The sequence below is a fragment of the Balaenoptera physalus genome, assembly GCF_965194825.1.
Source record: "Balaenoptera physalus genome assembly, chromosome: 1".
Lineage (NCBI taxonomy): Eukaryota > Metazoa > Chordata > Mammalia > Artiodactyla > Balaenopteridae > Balaenoptera > Balaenoptera physalus.
Genome location: NC_138882.1, coordinates 173819908 through 173844684, shown reverse-complemented (window position 1 = coordinate 173844684; position 24777 = coordinate 173819908). Strand labels below are relative to the sequence as shown.

General features: G+C 39.5%; 1 protein-coding gene across 13 annotated transcripts in view; it reads left to right on the top strand.

Moving 5' to 3' along the window:
- Positions 1 to 24777, top strand: part of GMEB1 (glucocorticoid modulatory element binding protein 1) — a 35781-nt gene that overhangs the window by 767 nt on the left and 10237 nt on the right. The window contains exons 1-11 of one of the 13 annotated variants that reach the window (XM_082440462.1): positions 471 to 1650; positions 2635 to 2737; positions 5349 to 5491; positions 5681 to 5838; positions 12370 to 12482; positions 13266 to 13390; positions 14447 to 14550; positions 17246 to 17403; positions 19033 to 19164; positions 20521 to 20658; positions 23958 to 24080. In XM_082440462.1, coding sequence (XP_082296588.1) covers positions 5711 to 5838; positions 12370 to 12482; positions 13266 to 13390; positions 14447 to 14550; positions 17246 to 17403; positions 19033 to 19164; positions 20521 to 20658; positions 23958 to 24080 — 1021 coding nt within the window. In that variant the 5' untranslated portion in view covers positions 471 to 1650; positions 2635 to 2737; positions 5349 to 5491; positions 5681 to 5710. Of the gene's footprint in view, positions 1 to 470; positions 2738 to 3668; positions 5492 to 5680; positions 5839 to 10419; positions 10610 to 11875; positions 11978 to 12369; positions 12483 to 13265; positions 13391 to 14446; positions 14551 to 17245; positions 17404 to 19032; positions 19165 to 20520; positions 20659 to 23957; positions 24081 to 24777 lie in introns of those variants that run through there. The other 12 variants (XM_082440457.1, XM_082440469.1, XM_082440464.1 and 9 more) reach the window with 12 other exon arrangements.

Genomic DNA, 24777 nt, shown 5'->3' with positions numbered 1-24777 from the left:
AAGAGCAGAGAGTGGGTTTTGCTGAAGAAGGGAGGGTCCACGCTTCACCCGGGGGCGCGTTAGAGGCCTCGGCCATTCAGTCCAGGGGGAAAGAAGGAGGTGCTTCCCCGAAGGTGTGGTGACAGGTCCGGTAGTGGGAGCAGGGGACAAGGAAGAAGAGCTCCAAGGGAAAATGAGCAGGCCCCTACCTTCCCCTAGATGAGGGGGCGGTAGGAAGACACCTCAGAGCCTCCAGAGGAAGGAATGAGAAGGGTCCAGATCTGTGAGGGAATAACAGAGAGCTGGGAGTACCTCCTGATATTATAGGTGGAGAGCAGGCTGATCTGGTCTGTCGGGGATGGGGAAACCCGTGTTTTTGAGGACCGGAGAGAAGATAATTGATGGGAAGAAGGCTAGAGTACCCTTGCTTTCTAAAATGACAGGGGAATTGGCCTGCTGTCTTCTAATTAAGGGGCAGGAGAGGTGAGGGCAGACTCTTACTTGAAGGTCCTGGAGTGTGATCCACCCAGACTAAGGCACGTCAAGTCTTGACCTAGGGATCAAGGGAAGGCTTGGCCGTCTAAGGAGCAGGAGGAGGCCTGCATTCTCTTCTCAAGATGCGAGAAATTCAAAAACACTTCCTAACAGACACAGCAGGGGCCTTAACTGGTGTCTGTTTAGGAGAACCAAGAAGTGGCATTTTCCTCCTTAACCTGGAGGATTAGGGAAAGGGAGGATCAGATAATTCTAGTCTCACAGAGGATTCTTTTCTCTCTTTGGGGGACTTCTTCATTAAATGGACTGACTCCCCTAATTTGTCAGCCTTTTATCAGTTATGTGTATTTAAATTAGTCTACTGACTTGATGACTTTTGTCATTATGTCATTAGTTGTTAGTCAACTACTTATTCATATTTACTTCAACAAACATATTGAATAGCCAACTTGTACTCAACTTCATTGGGTTAGTTTGGGCTGTATTTTGGTCTTGTCCTAAGCAGAAGTCTCCTCAACTATAGCACGGTGACCCTTCAAAAAACCCTTTTACTGGTCAAGCAGATTTGGAAAAGAATACAATAAAATTCCTAGTAATGAAAACTGAAATGATTGAAATTTAAAACTTAATTTAAAAAAAGAATAAACAATAGATTTGACACACTTGAAGAGAAAAATCATGAAAGGGAAGATAGATGTGAAAAAACAAAACATTCACGCACCCACAAAAAACCCTTTTATGCTACTGCTTCCCTAAACACCTACGTAGTGGTCACCAATATGTGACTTATCCCAAACTTCATTTGCTCTGGCTCTTTTCCTCACAGTGGTCCTATGTAGTGATCTTATTGGCTTCATTACATCTGGTAGCACCCTGGATCACCTACTAAATACGTGAGGAGGAATAAAGAAGGAAAAAAAAATCCAGGAGTTTTGGCCTCATATAATAATAAAGTTTTAACTTGGAAATTTCTTAAAAATAGACCACACAGTCTACAAAAATTACAATGAAGTATGGAATAAATACATTTTGGAGTTAGAAATTTCAGGATATCTAGTATTTCTGTTAGTCCATTTCAGCTACCAACTCTGATGTTACTATGATCATGTGACACTTGTGCTTACATCTTGCCATGTTTTAAACAATTTTCAGGACACAAAGTGAATTTAATCCACAGTAAGTCAGATTATCATTTGTTTAGTTTTTTGATAGTTTATGTGAGTAGTCGTGCTTACTTTCAAGGTGTCTTATTTGTCTTTGAAAATAGCTACAAATAATTCTTCCTTTTCACATAAGTTTGACATATTTCCTTCATGTGTGTTCTCCTAGAATTACAGAGTGTTGTGCGATTCCACAATGAATACTGTAAGGCCCCTTCCATGAAATACCCAAAGGGGCAACTCACTCATCTTGCCTTAGGAGTTTTGGTTGCTATAAACAAGAGCTACTTTTCAGTTTACACTCAGCTCAAAGAGATGACCTTGCAATTAGCCAGTGTAGTCTGTAGAGCTGGTTCGGGTTACTTGCAAGGAGTATGGTATTTAGGATAATAAGAGATATTCAACCCAAACTTGCTTCTCTAAAGAATGTAAGAATTGCCATGTTGGATCAGACTTGTCTCTGACTGACACTGAGAGATATGTCGTGGATAATTATAATTATCTTCTCTGATAAACTCTCAGAAGGTTAGAGAAGCAGCCAGAACCTTCCTCTTGAGTTCTGAGGTGTGTGGGGTGTAAGGAGTAAACTATGAGTTCTTATTGAGGAAAGTATTAATCAAGAAGTTAGTCTACCACTTATTCAGAGTATTGTAGAGAGGACTCAACCTTAGGGTAGAAGGTTGAACTAGAAGCATCCTAATTCCGCTTCTCTAACCCATTAATTTACCTATGCTATTAATTTTTTAACATTTAAACCATTTTTTTGAAATAATAAATTCCCTACGATTGTTACATGCTGAAGTATTACATCTTTTAAATTCATTAAATATGTAACAGAATAGTGCTTTACAACAAACAAGTGTCCGACAGATGTTAGCTGTGATTATTTTAATTCACCCTACATTTTTATGGTTCAAACTTTGACGATATCTATTGGTTCAATTATTCTAGGATTTGATGGCATTTTATACTTCATCATATCCCTTTTGGCTTTTTCTAGACTCAAGGGTCCTAATCATTTAGGCTCTCTTGCTGGCAGCCAGCCACACCAGTCCATTGATTCTCTAATCCCCACCCCGGCCAGTTTTAAACCTTCAATTTACGTAAGTTTGGATTGTATATTGTAGTATCTTGCAATTACTTTTTTCCTGTACTGTGTGACAATGTCACACATCTCTTTCCCTTTTGTAGCTCCTTAAGAGCAGATAACATCCCTTTTCATATCCAGGGAGGCTAAGTCTGTGTCTGATGTGGAGTAGGGACTCAGTACATATTGAACTGGCCATAATGATGGGCAATAAACAAGGCAGCTTAGCCTGAGCTGTCTAAGTAAATTTATATCCCCTCAGTTAAAGACGAGAAAGTTCTAGAAGTCTTTTAGGGTAAAGTGAGTTTACTCATTGCACAAAAATTTATTACATACATGCTATGTGCCAGATTTTCTTAGGAAGTTTTAGGTAGGCAGTTTTGTAAATAGAAGTCTGATATTTGAAAACTATTTATTACACTCGGGAGTCCTGGGCACTGAGCTAGCACAGGGGAGCCTGTTGAAAAAGAAAAGCTATCCTTTCTCTGCCAGGATGTAGTCTGAGGGGGAGAGGCTGACAAAGGGGGTTGATGGTTGTGACAGGGCTGCTGCAGGCGCTGAGGAGGCAAGAAGACCCTCTCAGATCTAGTCAGGGGTGTCACAGATGGCCTCTCTGAGGAAGCGATGTTTTAAATAAGTCATAAAAGTTTAGCAGTGACTTACCAAAAAGGAAAGAGAAAATTCCCGGTAGAGCAAACAAGTGTGAAGGCTCAGGTGAGGAAATATGGCTTAGTTGAGAAATTGGAGAAAATGCAATGGCAGGAGCCCACAATGTGAGAGGAAGAACTGTGAGAAATGAGGCTAGCAGGGTGGGCAGGGGACAGAGTTGGTGGGTTTTGTAAGCCATGTTAGGGTCTTTGCACCTTAATAGCAGCAAAGGGAATGCACTGAAGGATTTTTAAGTGGGGGAAATGGCCTTTAGTAAGATGACTTTGTCTGCTCTGTAGATAATGAATTGGAGATCAAGACCAGAGATTAGGGTACTGATGAGAAGCAGCTGGAAAAATCCAGGTAACAGTGTGGTGGCTCAGAATGTGATGATGGCAGCACAGATGGAGAGTGGGGGTTGGTTAAAAGAGATATATAGGTGATAGAATGGATAGGATTTGGTGGTTGGTTGGATTTAGAAAGAGAAGAGGAGTCAAAAATAGCTCCTTAGTTTCTGGCTTGAGAAAATGGGTGGAGGGTAGCACCATTTATTGAGGCAGGAAACATAGGAGCAGGTTTGAGAGGGAACAGGCTTTCAGTTTAAGGTGCCTACAAGATATTTTAAGAGGCTTTTAGATATAGGAGGTGTTGAATCCAGGAAAAAAGTTTCAATGTGAGAATCATAAAGGGCAGAAGTCTAAGTCACATATGAGGAATTTTAACTAGGTCAAACACAAACAAAAATTGATTGAACCAATGTATGTCAGTGCCTATGATGAGCAAGGCTGTGGGAGACAAGATTTTTATTTTTTATTTATTTTATTTATTTTTAATTAAAAAAAAATTTTTTGGCTGTGCCATGGCATGAAAGAAGCAAGATTTTTAGATAAGCAGCACCTGTCCTCACAGAGAGTATAGTGTAGTCATGGAGGTAGATGTCTGTTCAGTTAACTGCAGTGCAAGGCACAGTGTGATAAGCACTAGAGGAGAGCTGCAAGCAAGTATTGGGGGACCTCAGAAAAGAAAATGGTTTGGCAGTGGCTTTGTGGAGGAGTGAGCTTTGAGCTGGACCTTGAAGGGAGAAGGAGATGAGGGAGAAAGGAGTTTTGGGCTTATGGAATAACAAAGGTAGAGAAACCTGAAAGTACATATTACACGTTCAGAAATCTGTGGGAGGTTGGTGTGGCTGGATCTTAAGATTCTTGGGATACTATAGTTGCAGATGAAACTGGGAAAATTTGGGGGCCAAATGAGGGAGATTTTGAGCGCCATGTTAAATGTGTGTATTATAGGCAAACAGTTACTGTGGCAGAGCTGAAATGTGGATTCTGTCCTCTGAATACTAGTTACATATTCAAACTTGCATCCATTGTCTGTCTAAGCACAGTTCAGCACAGTCCTAATCATCTTCAAGTACTCACATATCTAAGTAAATAGAGTGTTCTTATCCATATTCTCTTATGTGACTCTATCTTTTCAGCTGTGAAGACTAACAGCTGCAGAATAACTTGGGGCCCTCTGAGTTTTCATTAAGATTGAGATAATGCTTTGAGTTACTTTAGAGTCAAGGAGTTTGTGGTACTGGACAGTGGTTTCCCCAACAGCTCTGCAGGGGAGATGTCAGGCAAGACCCTATCTCCATTCAATATGAGGCAAAGAGGTATTAAGACGTTCCTGGAGGTCATGCAGTTGGATTCAGCATTTATTAAAAAACCACACGATGCGAACCATCTTTCTTTTTCCCATACAACTTAGTTTAGTTAGCAGATACTTATTAGTATCTGCTTATTAGTATCTACTCACAAAGGACAGAGCACTTGATGAGGTATAATGGCTGGTTGCAAAGAAAATAGATGATTCTTACTTCCTAGGAGCTTAGTTTGGGATGGAACTAGTGGTGTGCTGTAAACCAGCTCTCTAGAAGAAAAAATTTCCTGATTTGTAATGTTTGTCAATTTCTGTGGTGTATATTCTCCCAGCAACTGATTTCAAGCTACCAACTCGATGTCACTAAACTTGGAGTTGGGAAGCGATGTGCACAGTTGGTTCTCAGGAGCTGGTAGAGCTGGCTCTAGCATACCACTGGGTGAATCACACATACTAAGAAAACCTACAATAACAAGTGAGTACTAAGACATTTCTGGAAAGATCAGAGCCTATGTCAGCCCCTTCTCACAGTTCCCATCTTTTTCAGAGGACCATGATCTGCAGGGTGCCCTGGGAATTAATAGTTATTATCTTGGTGTTCCTTTCCTATGGTTGCCATCTTTTCAAACCAGACAAAGTTACTGGTGCTACTTGTTTCTGACAGCAGCTCCAGCTATCTGACTTCATGTGAAAGATGGCTAATGCGGAAGTGAGTGTCCCAGTGGGGGATGTTGTTGTGGTACCCACTGAAGGAAATGAAGGGGAGAATGCTGAAGATACCAAAACCCAAGTGATCTTGCAGTTACAGCCTGTACAACAAGGGTAAGTGACTAGAGATTTGAATATTTTGAAAAATTTGGGAGGTTCAAAGAGTGAGGAAATTGTAACTTTAAGGTGATTTAGCACAGTGGAACATTCAACATAAAACTCTTAGAGCTAAGTTTTCATCTCTGTAATCTGTTGTGTGCTATATTTGTCATTCAGTACTTATTACAACAGTTTGCTGTTTCCTTGTCTCTCTCTGTCTTCTCTACTGTGAGTTCCTTGGGGGTAAGTTACATGGTTCCCTCAGCTTACTTATCCACACTGTTTAGCACAAGGCCTTGGTACATGTTTACCAAAAGACAGTGTAGTTAGAGTCAGAGGAGAATAGGCAACTGTAAAAGTATTCCTACCAGAAGTTCTCTGGACCCTCGTGGATGGGCAAATTACTAAGCTTAGTCTATCAAAAAAATATTTATCAACGACCTACCATTACACAACGTATTTCAAAGGTGTTGAAAGAGATATAGCACATGGTTCCAACCATCATGGAGCTTGTAGTCTAGTTGTGCAAGGCAAAAATACATGTTTGTAAATAAAGAGATCACTTACATGGCAAAACCTAAGAAGTTCAGAGTGGCATGGTTAGGATGTGCTTTTGAATTCAGAGGATCACTATGAATTTGAAAGAAGAGATAAGATTTTTCGGTGGTCTTGAAAGTTAAATGGGAACTGGATCTACAGAGAGAAGTGGGGGGTAGTTATTTAAAAAAAATTTTTTTTTTATTTTTAAAGTTTTTTTTTCGTTTTGTCAAATACAGTTTTTTTTGTTTTTTTGTTTTTTTTGGCTTTGCCGCGTGGCACGTGGGATCTTAGTTCTCTGACTAGGGGAGGAACCCATGCCCCCTGCATTAGAAGCATGGAGTCTTAACCACTGGACTGCCAGGGAAGTCCCAGGGGGGTAGTTATTTTATTTTGGGGAATGTATAAAAGATTCTTCAAGCATCAGAAGTGTTCTTGGGCAAACATATACAGTTGGCCCTCTGTATCTGTAGGTTCCGCATCCACGGATTCAACCAACCTTGGATAAAAAATATTAAAAAAAGAAAAAAATCCAGAAAGTTTGAAAAAGCAAAATTGAATTTGCCACATGAAAGCAACTATTTACATAACATTTACATTGTATTAGATATTATAAGTAATCTAGAGATGATTTAAAGTATATGGGAGGGACTTCCCTGGTGGCTCAGTGGTTAAGAATCTACCTGCCAATGCAGGGGACACAGGTTCGCTCCCTGGTCCGAGAAGATCCCACATGCTGTGGAGCAGCTAAGCTCGTGCGCCACAACTACTGAGCCTGCACTCTAGAGGCTGCGAGCCACAACTACTGAGCCCACGCGCCACAACTACTGAAGCCCGTGTGCCCTAGAGCCCGCGTGCTGCAACTACTTAGCCTGTGCCCTAGAGCTCGCGAGCCACAATTACTGAGCCCATGCGCCACAACTACTGAAGCCTGCTTGCTCTAGGGCCTGCGTGCCACAGCTACCTAGCCTGTGTGTTGCAACTACTGAAGCCCACGTGCCTAGAGCCCGTGCTCTGCAACAAGAGAAGCCACCGCAATGAGAAGCCTGTGCACCGCAATGAAGAGTAGCCCCTGCTCGCCACAACTAGAGAAAGCCTGTGCACAGCAATGAAGACCTAACACAGCCAAAAATAAAAAAAAATTTTTTAAATAAAAAAGTAAATAAATAAAGTATATGGGAGGATGTGAGTAGGTTATATACAAATATTCAGTACTATGCCATTTTATAAGGGACTTGGACATCTGTGGATTTTGGTATTTGCAGGGGTGTCCTAGAAGCAATCCCCCACTGATACCAAGGGACGGCTGTAATCCAATTCCAGTCTACTAAGTAATGTACCTTGCCTTAAAAATTTCTGGAGAAAAACAGTTAACCTATCTTGGTAATTTAAAAAGCTTTTTAGTATAGGAAATTTCAAATATACCCCAAAATAATGAAAATATAATGAACCCCCATGTAAGCATCCATCACCCAGCTTCAACAGTTATCAACACATGGCCAGTCCTTTTTTTTTTTTTCTTCACATGGCCAGTCTTATTTCATCTCTACATCCACCCACTCCTGAATTTTTTTGAAGCAAATCCCAGACATTAGTATGTATCTGTAAAAGATAAGGACTTTTTCTTTTTCTTTTTTAAAATATAAACATAGTTTGCTGACATTTCTGAATATTGTTAAGCATAAAGGAAATATTCTAAGGTCTATAAGGGTAAGTTGGTATAAATAATGCCTAACATATAGCCTATAGAGTGGTTTAAATTTTTATTGGCACCAACAGATTATGCATGCTTACTCAAACTCATTTGTTTGGGAATTTTGTTTGATACACATACACATACTTGTAGTTGTTACCTTTTGAGGTAGGGTAACATCAGGAAGAATTAAAGGGCAGGTTCTTTAGTTCTCCGCAGATTTATTTTCTTATGGAGTCATCATTTCTTCTGTCTTTCCTAAAGTACTCCAGTTGTCACTTGTCCTGTCCCTAGTAGAGACAGAAAAAACGTCTCTGCTACTTAGAGACTTAATTGTTTTGAAGATTTGGTTCCACTTATTTTTCTGTTTGTCTTTATTTTCCAAATGATATTGCCTTTTCTAGAAACCTCTCATTGCTTGCTTAGGTAGAGGGATCTTTGTACAACATATATTGACTCCCCACTCCACTGTTTACACTGAATTTTAGTGCATGAGCTAGTGAATAAACATTTTGAGGTATTGCATTTTTTTTTTTGAGGTATTGCATTTTGAGATGCCTGTCGGTTGATTTTTTTAGTTGTATTATTTTATTATTTGAATATTTTATTGCATTTTAGCCTCATTTTATAAAAATGAGCAGGGTACAAAAAACAGTGATTCTAGTGATAAGAAATACTGGTCTCATAATTTTAATACACTTGAGACAAAGATGGAAATCATCAGGTGTCAGTCTTCAGCCTCATCACACTTAACCTGCTTGGCTACAGTTCAAGTATGAAGGAGAGAAACAATCAAAGAGTATGTATGAATTGCTGGGAATAAATTGGTAAAGATTATATTCAAAAGGCAAGAAATAATTAGGGATTTTATATAAGTATTTTTAGATTTCAGTATATAATTCCTCTTGCCCATCTTTTTAGCTTTTACATATATGATATTTTATACTTTCTCAAATATTCATCATATACACATTTTCAGGAATACATTGTGAAGCAAAAGTCGAGTGTCTGGTAACAGTCTCTTAATATGAATACATAGAACCTGACGCATTGTGTAAGATGATACTTTCATAATAATACTAGATTGGTTTTTTTCTTTTTATATATTTATTTTTGGCTGTGTTGGGTCTTCATTACTGTGCGCGGGCTTTCTCTAGTTGCGGCTAGCGGGGGCTACTCTTTGTTTTGGTGCGCAGGCTTCTCATTGCAGTGGCTTCTCTTGTTGTGGAGCACGGGCTCTAGGCGCGTGGGCTTCAGTAGTTGTGGCATGGAGGCTCAGTAGTTGCACGGGCTTAGTTGCTTCACGACATGTAGGATCTTTCCGGACCAGGGATCGAACCCGTGTCCCCTGTATTGGCAGGCGGATTCTTAACCACTGTGCCACCAGGGAAGTCCCTAGATTGGTTTTAAAATATGTCCACATTCAACTTTTTTTAAAAACATAGATACTGAGGTACTCAGGTACTAAGATACTAAGAAGACTTTTAATTCTGGGAGTTTTTCAACAAAGAAGGCTTGTTCAGCCTATGCTTTCTCTTTAAAAACAAAAAAGGATGGTTATTAACGTTTTCAAATAAAACCTTTAAAACATACTTAAAAAGTCCTCAGGAGGAGTGAAGGTACTAAGATTCCATCACCATTCTTGGCTTTCCAATTCATTTTGGATTCATAACAGAGTTTTTAACAATGAGATCAGGGACTGGTGATTTTAATATTACATAAATTTACTCAGTGTGCTGAGTGGAATAGTTCAATTTGAGGAGTAGTGACCTTACTTTCCTTATCATGCTCATATCCCTCCCTAGTACTAAGTTTAAGGCCTTAGGAAGCTGTATAAACTCTTTCAGGTCAGTAGGGTACGCCTTAGTTTATGTAATAATTCCACATTCAATTAATCAGAATATCTTTCCTTATCATTCAAGATAAAAAGAACTTAACTCTGTGGATTTTCAGTTTTCAGTGAATTAGAATACAATGATGTAGACTTAACTTTAAAACTCCAGTAAACATAATTTTACCTCACTTCGATGATTCATAAGGCATGTCGGTATCTCATAACGCCTTAACATTTTAAACATATTTTATAATTTTTTTACCATAATTGTAGTAGGTATAGAGAATTAGGCTAAATCCATCACTATCCTGAGTTGCTTTAGAAAGATTTTCCCTGATAAAATCTTGTTTGCCCATAAAAATATAGACTATTCCCTGACTTCCCACCCCAAGTGCAATTTTCCGGTTGTTGAAATTATGTATAGACAAGAATTTATTCTTTTAAAGGATTTTGCACATACTGGTCAAGTTAGAATGAGCTTACCAAATTTACTTGAAGCAGTGGTTTGTTTTTTTTTTTGGCCACGCTGCAGCTTGCCAGATCTTAGTTCCCTGACCAGGGATCGAACCTGGGCCCCTGGCAGTGAGAGCGCCATGTCCTAACCACTGGACAACCACGGAATTCCAGAAGCAGCAGTCTCTCATGTGTATCACACTCCTCATTCATTTACCGGTCATTTATTGTGTGCTGTGCCATGTTCCAGTTAGCACACGACATGCCAGGTATACAAAATGAATAAAATGTAATCTCTGCTCTCAGGGACTTTTTTTTTTTTTTTTTGCACGTGGCTTGCGGGATCTCAGCTCCCTAACCAGGGCCATGGTAGTGAAAGCCTGGAATCCTAACCACTAGGCCACCAGGGAACTCCTTCTCAGGGACCTTTTAGACTATGCCCAAGGAGAAAGAGAGACAGGTAAACAAGTATATAGTATGAAGTGTTATAGTTGTTGTGACAAAAGCCTAAAGTACAGTTGCATCACAAAGGAGGAAGTGGGTGATTATACTGGAGGATTGAGATGGAAGGAAAAGCATCATATAGGCTACTCATTAAAAAACAAAAGATGGGGAAGGATGTTCTGGGAAGAGGGAGAAGAGCAAAAATAGACGGTGTAAAAGAAGATGGCAGTTTTGGGAACTACAAATAGTTTGGTATGATTGGGGCTTGGATTGTCTGGTGGGATTTGGTGAGAGATGAAACCAGGGGCCAGATCTTGGAGGGACTTAAATATCATATTAAGGATTTGGGGCTTTATTTTAGCAGCAAGGAGAGGATTCTTGAAGGGTTTTGAGGAGGGCGTTACATGATCACTCTGGAAGGAATATAGAAGATCAGGTAGATGCAAGGAGACCAGTTCAGACTAGAGATGATGCAGCCTGAATTAAGGCGGTAGTGGTGGAAATAGACAGGGAGGATGGCTGGTGTTAAGGAGATGCATCTGGCAGGACTTGGTGACTGACTATGTGGGAGTTGAGGAGGAGGAAAAGGGAGAAATTCAGTGTAATTCCCAGGCTTCTGTTTTAGGCTACTGTGTGCTGGGTGGTGCCATTACAAGGATGGGGAATATAGGAAGAAGAGTAGTTTGGGAGGTGGGAGAGGAAAGAGAACTTGGTTATTTTAGACATAATGAATTCAATAAAGTCCTATGGAATATCCAAATTTACTTATTTATTTAGCAGTTAATCGTGTCCTGGTGTGGAATTCAGAAGGGAGGTCTGTGCTAGAGGTGTCACCATGCGGATGGCTAATCACTGATGCAAAGGAGATTATTCAGGCAGTGCTTTAGGGTAACAAGTGCAATAATTAACACGGTAGGTTTATTATGGAAATTGAGCAAAGGATGTCAGTGTATCGTGTTAGGTGTTCTGAGCACATTTCTTAGAAGGTAGAAACATTTTGGAGAGAGATTTTCCTTAAGTGGTACCTCTAGTTACTGCTAGTTACTTTGGGCATAATGGCTCTCTTACTTTTTTTTTTTTTTTTTAACTAGGTTCTGCTCATGTCTATAGTTTGATTATGGTGACTTAAAAAATGCTAAAGTGTAAAAATGACTAAAGTTCCTAGATTCCAACAAGGGACATCAACTTCTGTGGTCAGTAGGTTCTTCCTGGTTTGAACTAACAGTATTACTTTTTAGTCTTATTTGGATAAATCTATAATGTGACTTAATCTTATACTTGAAGCAGCACTTTATGTCATGAGCTTTTAAAGTTAGGGAAAAGTCTGGTGTAAAATAGTAGCAAGTGGTGCTGTAAATACAGTAGCAAGAGGAACTTTCCTTTGGGGTGAGGAAAGTTGTTGATTCATTTCCATGGTAGTAGCTGCTAAGCAGTCCCGGGCAGCTTAGAATTTAAATACACTGGGGCACTAGTCAAAGCACTAACATCGAGTTGTAGAGTATATTATTTTATTCCTTTTGAGAGAGATTAAAACAAATTTCTTAACCCCATGCTGTGAATATTAATTTTTTCATGATTTATGTAGTTTGTTTATCGATGGACACTTTTACAACAGGATTTATGAAGCCGGATCCGAGAACAACAGGGCAGTTGTGGCAGTAGAAACTCACACGATACACAAAATTGAAGAAGGGATTGGTAAGTCTTTTTGTTGTTCTAGTACTTTTTTTTTTTGGCCATACCTCAAGGTATGCGGAACCCGTGCCCCCTGCAGTGGAGGTGGGGAGTCTTAACCACTGGACCACCAAGGAAACCCTGTTCTAGTACTTTCGACCTTAGGTTCCTTGGTTGAGATTTCTTGCCTTTTGTGCCTTATTTTTCCCCCCTACCCAGTGTGCCCTACCAGTGCTGTAGCCATCAATTTGATGATGGCACATCTAGAGACACCGCTGCCTAAGATGCTAGGGCTGTCCATTGATGTTTAATGTGAATTTGCTAGGGTTGCTGAAAAGATTTTTCATCAATAGAAATCCCTCAAAGAAATTGGAGCCTCAAGGTTGATCTCTATCATTAGGGAAGTTGCTGATGAGGTGTTGATTGGAAGGCAGTCAGTGGAAAGAAACTGAAGTTAGACAAACCTGAGTTTGAATCCCACGTTCTCACTTCTTAGCTGTGTGTCCTTGGGAAAGTCCCTTCACCTTTCTGAGTCCTACACAGGGACATAGGAAACAATCACTGCCTCACAGGATTGTTTTAAGAACTAAAAAAGATTAAGCCTATAAAAGCACACAGCACAGCGTCTGGGACATAGTGGGAGCTTGGTAAGAGAGCTGTTATGCCAAACTTCTTCCAGAAGATTCCTAAACAGTACCAACCAGTGTGAACTGTTAGCCCCTCAGAAGAACCAGGAGACTAGAGATTCTGAATTAAGCTTTGGGGAAGAGTGTTTGATAAATAAATGATATTTTTTCCATTTTCAAGATGCAAGCACTATAGAAGCAAATGAGGATATGGAAATTGCTTACCCCATAACTTGTGGGGAGAGCAAAGCCATTCTCCTTTGGAAGAAGTTTGTATGCCCAGGAATAAATGTAAAGTGTGTCAAGGTAATTGTCTTCTCTCCTTGCTGGGGCCTATTTTGGGTCTCCTTGTTTTCAAAGGGTATGGTTTTAGTGCTTCTTCTCTCTCTTCCACCGTGTCAATGTTTTTAATTTTGTGGTGTCCCTTTGTGTCACAGTAAAAAAAAAAAAATAGGGGCTTTGGAGTGAAATTGACCTGGATATTCCCACCAGAATATAAGTCCTTTGAGAGCTGAGAATTTGTCTATCTTGTTCACCATTGTATCCCCAGTACCTAGAATAGGGCTTGTCATATTTATCAGTAAATATTTGTTGAATGAATATTCAAATATTTGTTGAATGAATGGAGTCCCATCTCTATCACTGACTAGCTAGGTGACCTTGATCAAGTTATTTAATATTTCAGAGCCTCATATGTTAAAATACAAATAATTATACACACATACGCACACAGTAAGGTTGCTAGAAGATGAAGTGAGAGCATATATGTAAAATGCCTTACACTGGTGTGTAATTTGGTAGAGTTTATTAAAAATTATTACTGATAAAAATAAGTAATCTTCATGAGAGCACAATGTGGAAATAATTGCTTATTCTGTCTCCACTGGTAGCCACAGCTGACCCATAGATAGTAGTCACCATCAGTGGCATCATCCTAGAATCATTAAGAATTACAGAGCTTCGAGGCTTTGTAGTGCTGTTGGTTTCTACCATCCTTATTCTTTCTACCAGATCCTGAATCTTGTCATTAGGGCTGGATAGATTACTTCAGTTTAAATAGCCTTTGCAACATTGGACCCATCTGCTTGATTCAGGGCATAAATGGATTTTAGATTCTAATCAGTATATTAATCTCTGACCCTCCTCGTGTCTTCTGTAGCTTCGTACCAGGACAGGGCACTGTGTCCAGAGAAGGATCATCTTCTCTAGCACAATAGGGCGGGAGGATGGAGAATACAAGGCTATGACTAAAGATGTCATTTGGGTATTTTTTGTACATAACAAGTAGAGTTATGTCTTTCTTTCCCTCTTGGCCTGCCTAAATTAACATTGGATTATTTTGGACTTTACTTTTTACATTAGTTCAATGATCAGTTGATCAGCCCCAAGCATTTTGTTCATCTGGCTGGCAAATCCACCCTGAAGGACTGGAAGAGAGCTATTCGTCTGGGTGGAATCATGCTCAGGTGAGCTCTAATAGCAAGTTCATACCTTTCAACTGACTGTGGGGCACTTAATCATGGTGGAATCCAGAGAATCCAGTCTTCTTAAGAATTTTTATTCTGGCTGAAGGATTGGCTTAAACAATCCATGTATTATTTGACCTTCATCAACTTGTTCTTAAAATCCCGTGAGAGAAGAAAAATTGAATTAAATTGACTCTTCCCAGCATCTAGGACAAATTCTTCTGATGTCAGAATGTTGGGCAAGATCTTCTCTGGGAAGGGAAGCTCAGGAGTAGATGACAGTCCAGCTTGAGATCACTCAGCATAGGCAGAGCTAAGCCTGGTGCTAAGAAAGCTTGACAACGACGGAGATGTGGGCTGATGGACAAATCCTGGGATAATCTGGTAGAGTAGAAGGGTGCTGTTCGTAAGTAACAATTATGCACAGCGAATGCAATCCTTACCGTCATTGTACCATAGAAATAAACTTTGTTTTGTTTTTAAATATTTATTTATTTATTTAAGCTGCGCCCGGTCTTAGTTGCGGCATGCAGACTCTTAGTTGCGGCGTGCATATGGGATCTAGTTCCCAAATCAGGGATCGATCCCGGGCCCCCTGCATTGGCAGCGTGGAGTCTTACCCACTGCACCACCAGGGAAGTCCCAGAAATAAACTTTAGAATGTACAGTATCCCCACTCCCATCTCTTTATGCAGCAAGTTTATCATTGTAATCCACCCCACTCCTCGGTGAAATTAACATTAGTTGGTATTTCTTGAGCACTCAACTATTGATAGAAAATTTTAAAATGTGGTTAAGAATTAAAAGTTCCCCGCAGAACATGTATCAAGAGCCTTAAAAACCTCTTACCTTTTGTCTTTAATTTTTTTATTTTTATTTATTTATTTTCTTGGCTGCATCAGGTCTGAGATGTGGCACGTGGGATCTTTGTTGCGGTGCTTGGGTTTTTCTCTAGTTGCGGCACACGAACTCAGTAGTTGTGGCGCGAGGGCTTAGGTCCCCTGCAGCATGTGGGATCTTAATTCCCCGACCAGGGATCGAACCTGTGTCGCCTGCATTGGACGGTGGATTCTTTACCACTGGACCACCAGGGAAGTCCCCCTGTCTTTAATTTTTTTAAGGAATCTGTCTTAAGAGAAATCTATAGTGCTTGTAGAGATTCAAGTATAAAAGTGTTCATTGCAACATAATTTATGATGGTGAAAATTACAGTCTGCTTTAATATACAATCAAGGTGTATCTAAAGTAAATTATGGCTCATCTAAATATATATGAGTTTATACTATGGGATATTATGAGGTCATTAAAATATTTCTAAAGAGTTTTTACATGGAAAATGCTTATGATGTAATGTAAGGAAGAAAACAAAATGTAATATCAATTAATTTAGTTGTTTTAAAAAACACACATATATAAGTAAATTTAGTAGAAGAAAATATGCTGAAATGTTGATATTATCTCTGTGTTGGATATTTTTTTAAAGAGCAGCTGTTTTCTTTATAGTTTTCTGTACTTTCCACAGAAAATGTTTTTTTCTTTATGTATGATTTTTATAGTCAGAGGCATAATTAAAAAAAAATTCATTCCAGATGATTTGTATGCATTAATCAGTAGTTGAACGAAATTGGGGGTGAATACCTTTAACTTTCTTTTTTTTTTTGTTCTTGGCTTGTTTTATTTGCCCAGAAAAACAAGTGTATGCCAACTTTCCCCAAATGTAAAAGACTCAGAGTGTCTAAAAAATCTTTAGTGAAAGCCAAGTAACATTATAACATAGAGTTTACTGTAATTAAAATACCTCATGGCTTTGCTCATGGCCTATAATAACGTCTTGTGAATCTAGTTATAAGGACATTTTATAGTGGGGGTTTAGTATAATCAACTTTGCTCTGTATTTATAGGAGAGTTATCTCTTCTTTTTTTTTTAAAGGAAAGAAATGTGCTGAAGTTTTATGTCTCCAGAAGTGGCAACAGATCTTGCTGGTCTACAAGTACTAATACATCAGAATCTAATCACAAAATTCTAATCCCTCTGTGGCATTTCTCATTTGTGCTGGGATATGAGTTAGTCTTTTCCCCTTTTGGGCTTCGTTTCAATGAGATTCTATGGGGAAATTTAGCTATTGTCAGGAGTATATGTCTAAAACTTTGTGATAACGGGAAATAAAAGAGAGTACTCATAATGAGTAGGCTAAGGAGGGAAGAGGAGTACTTGTAAATGTGGGCAGGACCAATGAACATTTTATAGCCCCAATTAGAATTTCTGCAACCTAATGACTTTTAAATTATTTAATTATTTATTTGTTTATGGCTGTGTTGGGTCTTCTTTTCTGTGCTAGGGCTTTCTCTAGTTGCGGCAAGTGGGGGCCACTCTTCATCGTGGTGCGCGGGCCTCTCATTATCGTGGTCTCTCTTGTTGCGGAGCACAGGCTCCAGACGCGCAGGCTCAGTAATTGTGGCTCACGGGCCTAGTCGCTCCGCAGCATGTGGGATCTTCCCAGACCAGGGCTCGAACCCGTGTCCTCTGCATTGGCAGGCAGATTCTCAACCACTGCGCCATCAGGGAAGCCCCTAATGACTTTTAATACTATTAGGTTTCATTAACATATAGAAGGGACTCAGCAACGTTGTCTCTATTTGTCCCTTCAACATGAAGTGCAGGCTGAATTGGTACTTCTTGTCTCTCTTTGCACAGGAAAATGATGGACTCCGGACAGATTGATTTTTACCAACATGACAAGGTTTGCTCCAATACCTGCAGAAGCACCAAATTTGATCTTCTGATCAGCAGTGCAAGAGCTCCAGTGCCAGGACAGCAGACAAGTGTGGTGCAGACACCCACTTCGGCTGATGGTAGGGGGTAGGAAACCACCTGAAAACCCACTGTGTTTTTCAGTAGCACTTTTCCCCTCATTTCTCCTTTGTGTTTCTTTTTTCAATTCTCGAGAGCGTTAATGTAAGGTATGGTAATCTTGGGTGGGAGTCCATGCTTTAGAAAGAACTCTCTTTGTTTTCTCCCAAATGATTCCTATTGGCCAGACCTCCTTCCTTGTTTCTTTATTACAGTGCATGGTAAACGTTAGAAAGGTGATCCATATAATGCTTATTTAACAGCCTCACTTTGGTGCCACTTGACATATCTTTGAAATCAGATTGTTTTAAAAATCCTTTGCTCTTCTAGTGGTCAAGGCAGGCGGGTGGATTAGAACGGAGAACGGTTTTCAGCTGTTGAACTGAGATGTATCAAAGACAGTGTGTCATTGGCTGGGCTGGACTCTGGAGACTGCTGTAAGGATCAAAGAGCTCTGTCTGTAAGGAATTCAGATAAGCAAGCTGAGGCTTCTTCACAAATGAGATAGGATGGGCACACACTTAACTTCAGTATTGTTGAGCTTGGGACAAGGGCTCTCTAGGAAAGATACAGCCATATGAGGTTATTATTAAGGATTTCATTCAGCTGGAGACTTAGCACAGCTAAAATTCTTAGATAGAATATGTCTAAACTACTTCCAGGAGACTTATAAATATGCCTGACAGAGACACAAGAATGCTAAAGGATGTAAGGGAAGTATTGTGCTTTAAAAATGACTTCCCAAGGTTTCTTTTGGTCAGTCCTAATGTTCTGTGAGTAACCACTGGGTGAGTAGAAGCCAGATTTCTTGGAACCTAAGTTCCTTTCAGGAAAGTGTAAAATATCTAGCAGTTTGAATATTTGGTGGTGTGACACTTTCACTTGAAAAATGAAAAATGCTGTGAAATTATCTACTTCCTTTTCATTATGCTGAAACTTCTTTACTTGATCATCCATATTGATATTACTTGTTTGCTTGATTATTGATATCCTCCAGTGTGGAGAGTCCACACTTGTCTATATTTCTGTCTGGATCAGTTTGATTCTTCTCAATTCTTTTTGTTTAAAACCTTAATATAAAATTGATAGCAGTAGTTTTTTCCTCTGTGAATCTGCTATTCATGGATCTCTTATCTGATTTATTTTGGTCTCATTTCTCTTGCTTTCTCTTACATAGCCTGATAAATAAGTTACAGCAACTTCATGTATTCTAGATGGTTAGTATCAAACATGCTTGTAGTAGGGCTCTTGACTGTAATTTTCTTTTAAATTATTTCAAGTCCTCCTCATCCTCACCAAGTCTGGGGCCTGCAGCCTGGCAGTCGTGCCCACCTCAGTCTCTTTCGAAAACGTAACTGCTCAGAAAGCAGATTGCTCTTTTGTGATTTTGTAAGTTATCTTTCACTTTCTATTCAGAGTAAGAAGAAAGCATTTTCTTTTGCAAGGCAGGTTTTATTTAGGAAATCCAGTATTCATCGTGGATTACCTAGGATTCTAGTTTTTAATATAGGGACATGCAGGCAAAAGGTTAGAAAGTTAAATAACAGGATCTCTTTGGCTGTCTGAGATAGAGGATAGTTGTGACTTTTTCATAAAATTCACAGGCCTTCCCTCTAATGGACTGCTTTTAGGTAGCATCACACAGATTGCCATCTCAGAAGAGAGCATGGAAGAGGCAGGGCTGGAATGGAACTCGGCTCTCACTGCTGCTGTCACCATGGCCACAGAGGAGGGCATGAAGAAAGACTCAGAGGAAATTTCAGGTACTTTCTATGGGGCTCAGATTTCTTGTAAGGTTTTGTGACTCTTATCACCATTATAATTATGGACACAGAAGGCCTCTTCGTTACTTGTGCTGGTTTTTCTTATGCATATTAATACTAATTACAGCTGCAAACATCTTATTTTAATCCAAGCAATAGCCCTGTAAAGTCAGATTTTATGAAGAAATTGAGACTCAGAAAGGGTCAGCACCCTGCCTAAGACCAGTCACACAACTAGTAATTCAGCTGTTTAACTGAATTCATCTGTTTAACTCTGAAGTCCATGCTTTTTATCCTGTCACACTGACTCCAACTTTGGCACATTTGTTAGAAAAACCAAGCTGCAAGATGTTAGAAGAAAAAATTAGGTAGCAGGTGGTGTAGAGGATGGTGATTAACAATGATTCACTTAGAGGGGACAGGAGAAGCTTCACATCATCCTTCATTCATTAATTTATTTAACAAATATTTATTGCTGCCTGTTTTTAGCTGGTACTGTTGCTAGATCTAGATAGATGGAAAGACATAGCTTCTGCCCTCAGGGAGCTTATAACCCCACCTATTCAACTGTTTTATTGTGTTTTTTGTTTTGTTTTTTTTTAAAATATTTATTTATTTTGGCTGCGCCGGGTCTTAGTTACGGCACGTGGGATCTTCGTTGCGGCATGTGGACTTCTTAGTTGCAGCATGCGAACTCTTAGTTGCGGCATGCATGCGGGATCTAGTTCCCCGACCAGGATTAAACCCAGGCCCCCCTGCATTGGGAGCGTGGAGTCTTACCCACTGGACCACCAGGGAAGTCCCTTTATTTTGGTTTTTTAAGTATAGGATTAGAGGGAGTATATCTTTAACTTAATTTAATTTCTTTATTACTTAACATTTAAAATATTATGTATTATTTAATTTTAAATTAAATTATTTAAATAAATGCTTTAGTATTTATTAAATATTTCATTTAATATTTTTATTGGAGGAAGATACCCGTTCCCTGTAGCCAGAGGCATGACAAATTGAGGCAATTATCACAAGTCCCTATTTTGCTGCAGAGTTCAAATAATTAGATACCAACTCAGGGAGGCAGCTAGTGTTCCAAAGGCTTCTTTTCTTTTCCCAGAAATAGCCCAATAAGAAATCATTTTGAGGGGGGTTCCCTGGTGGCCTAGTGGTTAGGATTCTGGGCTTTCACTGCTGTGGCCCGGTTTCAATCCCTGGTCAGGGAACAGATCCTACAAGCTGTGCAGCATGGAAAAAAAAATCATTTTGAATCGAAATAATTTTGAATTTAACATTGTAGAGATATGCCTAAGTATATGTAGCGTCCCTTGTTTACCCTCTGTCTTATCCCTCTTTTGCCAGAGGACACTTTGATGTTCTGGAAAGGAATAGCTGATGTAGGACTGATGGAAGAGGTTGTCTGCAATATACAGAAGGAAATAGAGGAGCTACTCAGGGGAGTTCAGCAGCGGCTTATCCAGGCTCCCTTCCAAGTCACAGGTAAACACACTAATCCTAACAATAGCAGTCATTGTAGGCAGATCATGTTAACCTCATGAAACACTGAGGTATAGGTATTATTATCCTCATTTTACAGGTTAGGAAACTAAGGCTCATAAAAAGTTACTATCCAAAGTTCATAGCTAGGGTTTTTTTTTTTTTTTGAATTGTAAAATTTTTTTTTTTATTGAGGTATAGTTGATTAACAATATTGTGTTAGTTTCAGGTGTACAGCGAAGTGATTCAGTTATATATATGTGTGTGTGTGTTTTTAAATTTCTTTTTATTTAATTTATTTTATTTTTGGCTGCGTTGGGTCTTCGTTACTGTGCGCGGGCGTTCTCTAGCTGCGGCGAGTGGGGGCTACTCTTTGTTGCGGTGCGCGGGCTTCTCATTGTGGTGGCTTCTCTTGTTGCAGAGCACGGGCTGTAGGCGTGCGGGCTTCAGTAGTTGTGGCACATGGGCTTCAGTAGTTGTGGCTCGCGGGCTCTAGAGCGCAGGCTCAGTGGTCGTGGCGCACGGGCTTAGTTGCTCCGCAGCATGTGGGATCTTCCCGGACCAGGGCTTGAACCCGTGTCCCCTGCATTGGCAGGCGGATTCTTAACTACTGTGCCACCAGGGAAGCCCCTATGTGTGTGTATTTTTTCAAATTATTTTCCATTATAGGTTATTAGAAGATATTGAATATAGTTCCCTGTGCTATACAGTAGATCCTTGTTGCTTATGTATTTTATACATAGTAGTGTGTATCTGTTAATTCCATACTCCTAATTTATCCCTTCCTCACTTCCCCTTTGGTAACCATAAGTTTTTTTTCTATGTCTGTGAGTCTGTTTATGTTTTGTAAATAAATTCATTTGTATTACTTTTTGCTTCCACATGTAAGTGTTATTTGTCTTTCTCTTACTTAGTATGTTATTCTCTAGGTCCATCCACCTTGCTGCAAATGGCAATATTTCATTCTGTTTTTATAGCTAAGAAATATTCCTTTGGATATATATACCACATCTTCTCTGTCCATTCATCTGTTGATGGACACTTAGGTTGCTTCCATGTCTTGGTTACTGTGAATTGTAAATTGCTGCTATGAACATTGGAGTGCATGTATCTTTTCAAATTAGAGTTTTCATCTTTTCTGGATATATGCCCAGGAGTGGGATTACTGGATCATATATGGTAGCTCTATTTTTAGCATAACTAGGTTTTGAACTCAGGTCTGGCATTGCTTTTTCCACAGGTAATTTTTGCCTTGTAAATGGTGCCAGAAAGCAATCTCTTTCTCTCTCTCTCTCTCGATATAGATACAAAGTAGATATATAGAGTCTGAAAATTGGAGAAATCCACCTGGTTTTAGACAGTTCTCATATTCTGTTAGTTTAAGGCTTCCAGAACTATCGTCTGCATTCCAGGCAGAGGGAACAAAGATCTTGAAGTTACAATGAACTTGGTGGGTTCAAAGAATTAGAGAAGCACTGACGTGGCTCCAGAGGACTAATTAATGGAGAGAGTGGTAGGTGATGAAGTTGGAAAGGAGCAGAGGGGACAGTTTAGATAAGCTTTCGTCAGAACTTTGGGTTTTATTTTAAGGTGATGGTAAGCCATCATAGTGATTTTGAGCAGGGGAGTGAAGTGATCAGATATATTTATATTTTTTTAATATAGTTTTTTTATTTTTATATCTTTAATGGAATCAAACTCATTAATATTTTCAAGATTATTTCTTCACTTGCTTGTAATTGAGGGAATTATCACGTTTGACAATTTCTAATGACCCCATGACAGTCTTAACTAATTTTTAAAATTTTTATTTTATTTATTTATTTATTTTTGGCTGCGTTGGGTCTTCGTTGTTGCGCGCGGGGTTTCTCTAGTTGCGGCGAGCAGGGGCTACTCTTCGTTGCAGTGTGTGGGCTTCTCATTGTGGTGGCTTCTCTTGTTGCAGAGCACAGGCTCTAGGTACACGGGCTTAGTTGCTCTGCAGCGTGCGGGATCTTCCCAGACCAGGGATCGAACCTGTGTCCCCTGCATTGGCAGGCAGATTCTTAACCACTGTACCACCAGGGAAGTCCCTCAGATTTATTTATATTTTTAAAAGATCACTGTGGTTGCTGTGGGGAGAATAAATTATATGGGGCAAGAGTAGAAACAAGAAGACCAGTTGGGAAACTCTTGAAGGAATTAGTCCAGGCAAGAGATGATGGTAGCGTGGATTAGAGTGGGTAGTGGTAGACCTGGGAAGAAGTGATTGTATTGGGCTTATATTTTGAATGTGGAACTGACAAGTCTTGCTGATGGATTGGATGTAGGGTGAAAAAGAAAGAAATCCAGGATGACTCATATATTTTTGGTCTGAGCTGTGAGTGGTGGTAAAATTTCCTGAGATGAAGACCACTGGGAGAAGAAATCAGAATGGGTTTTTGACTTGTTTAATTGAGATGCTTATGAGGGCTTCAAATGCAGAAGTCATTTGTCTCAACAGAAGTATTAATCTGTAATGCAGGAAAGAGGTCTGGGCTGGAGATCTACATGTGGAAATTCTTAGCATGTCCATGATATTCAAAACCATGGAACTGGATGAGATAACTGTGGAAGAGAGTTGTAGGTGGAAAAGTGGTCTGAGTTAAGGAAGTAATGACCAGTTACTGACAGCTCTTTCAAGAAGTTTTGTTTAAAGGGGAACAGAGGGACTTCCCCTGGAGGTCCAGTGGTTAGGGCTCCATGCTTCCACTGCAGGGGGCACGGGTTCAATCCCTGGTCAGGGAACTAAGATCCTACAGGCCGCGCGGCACGGCCAAAAAAAATAAAAAAATAAAGGGGAACAGAGATAATACTATTAATAATATTGCATGTCAGTTCCCATGTTTGGCACTTAAAATATGATGTTTCTAATCTTCATATCTATCTTGCAGAGTAAGTATTATTAGTCGCATTTGTTTCAGATGAGAAAACCGAGGACGGAAATGACTTACCCAAGGTCACACAGATAGGCAACATCAAAACCAAGGTTCAAACTTAGCTCTGTCTAGTAGAATGACCATATTTTCTAAACCAAGTCAGAACCTATAACCAGATGCAAGATTATTTTCCTTATTTTTGTATTTATTTATATGGAAACATGTATAAAGATATAACAATTAAATAATAATTAGTTACACATGTGATAAATCTTTGTTAAAATTTTTTGAAAATGCTATTAGTATTCTAATTTCTGGATTGTTTTATATTTATAAGCAGCACAATAGGGAGTTGGTGGAACATTTCTGTTTTAACTGGACAGACATGTCTTTTGTTTTAAATAGATGCTGCTGTTCTCAACAATGTAGCACATACATTTGGCCTAATGGACACAGTCAAGAAGGTTTTGGACAACAGAAGGAACCAAGTAGAGCAGGGAGAAGAGCAGTTTCTCTATACTCTGACAGGTATGTATAACTTCTCTCTTTTCTTAGGCGATATTATACTAATATCCTTGAGTCTTGCCATTTCTTTGTTGACTTCTGTTGGGACTAGATTGGCTTGCTTCTTCTTTCTTTCCTTCCTTCCTCCCTTCCTCCCTCCTTCCGTCCCTTCCCTCCCTCCCTCCTTCCCTCTGTCCTTTCTTCCTTCTCTCTCTGTCTCTCTTTCTGTCTCTCTCTCTCTTTCTTTCTTTCAACTCACATAGTATCAGATTTGGCTTTTTCTTTGTACATAGTCCTAGGTGAGGTGGAGTGGTGGGAAGCAGAGGAAACACAAAGGAAAAGAAAAGAAAGCCAGCAACATGATCCTCCTTCTATATCTTTGGAGGATTAAGATGTCTGCTAGATCACTCCATTAGTCCAGTAATATAAGTGGCAGAAGAAGAAAATTGGCCTTTGTCTTTTTTACATTATTAATACTGAGTCTTTTGATATACATTTAGCACTTTCATTATTTCTGGTAATCAGAAATTATGAGCACATGGATAATTTAACTCTTTTTAATAAGTACTTTGTGCTGGTCTCCAAGGTAGGTTTTAGAAATAAAATGTTGAATAAGGTAGCCTCAGTCTCTTGAGGGCTTTCAAGGAACTCAAGGGAAAGCAGACTTAGAAATAAGTGCAAAAAGTAGTCAGTTTTGTAACAGAGGCATATAGCAGGTATA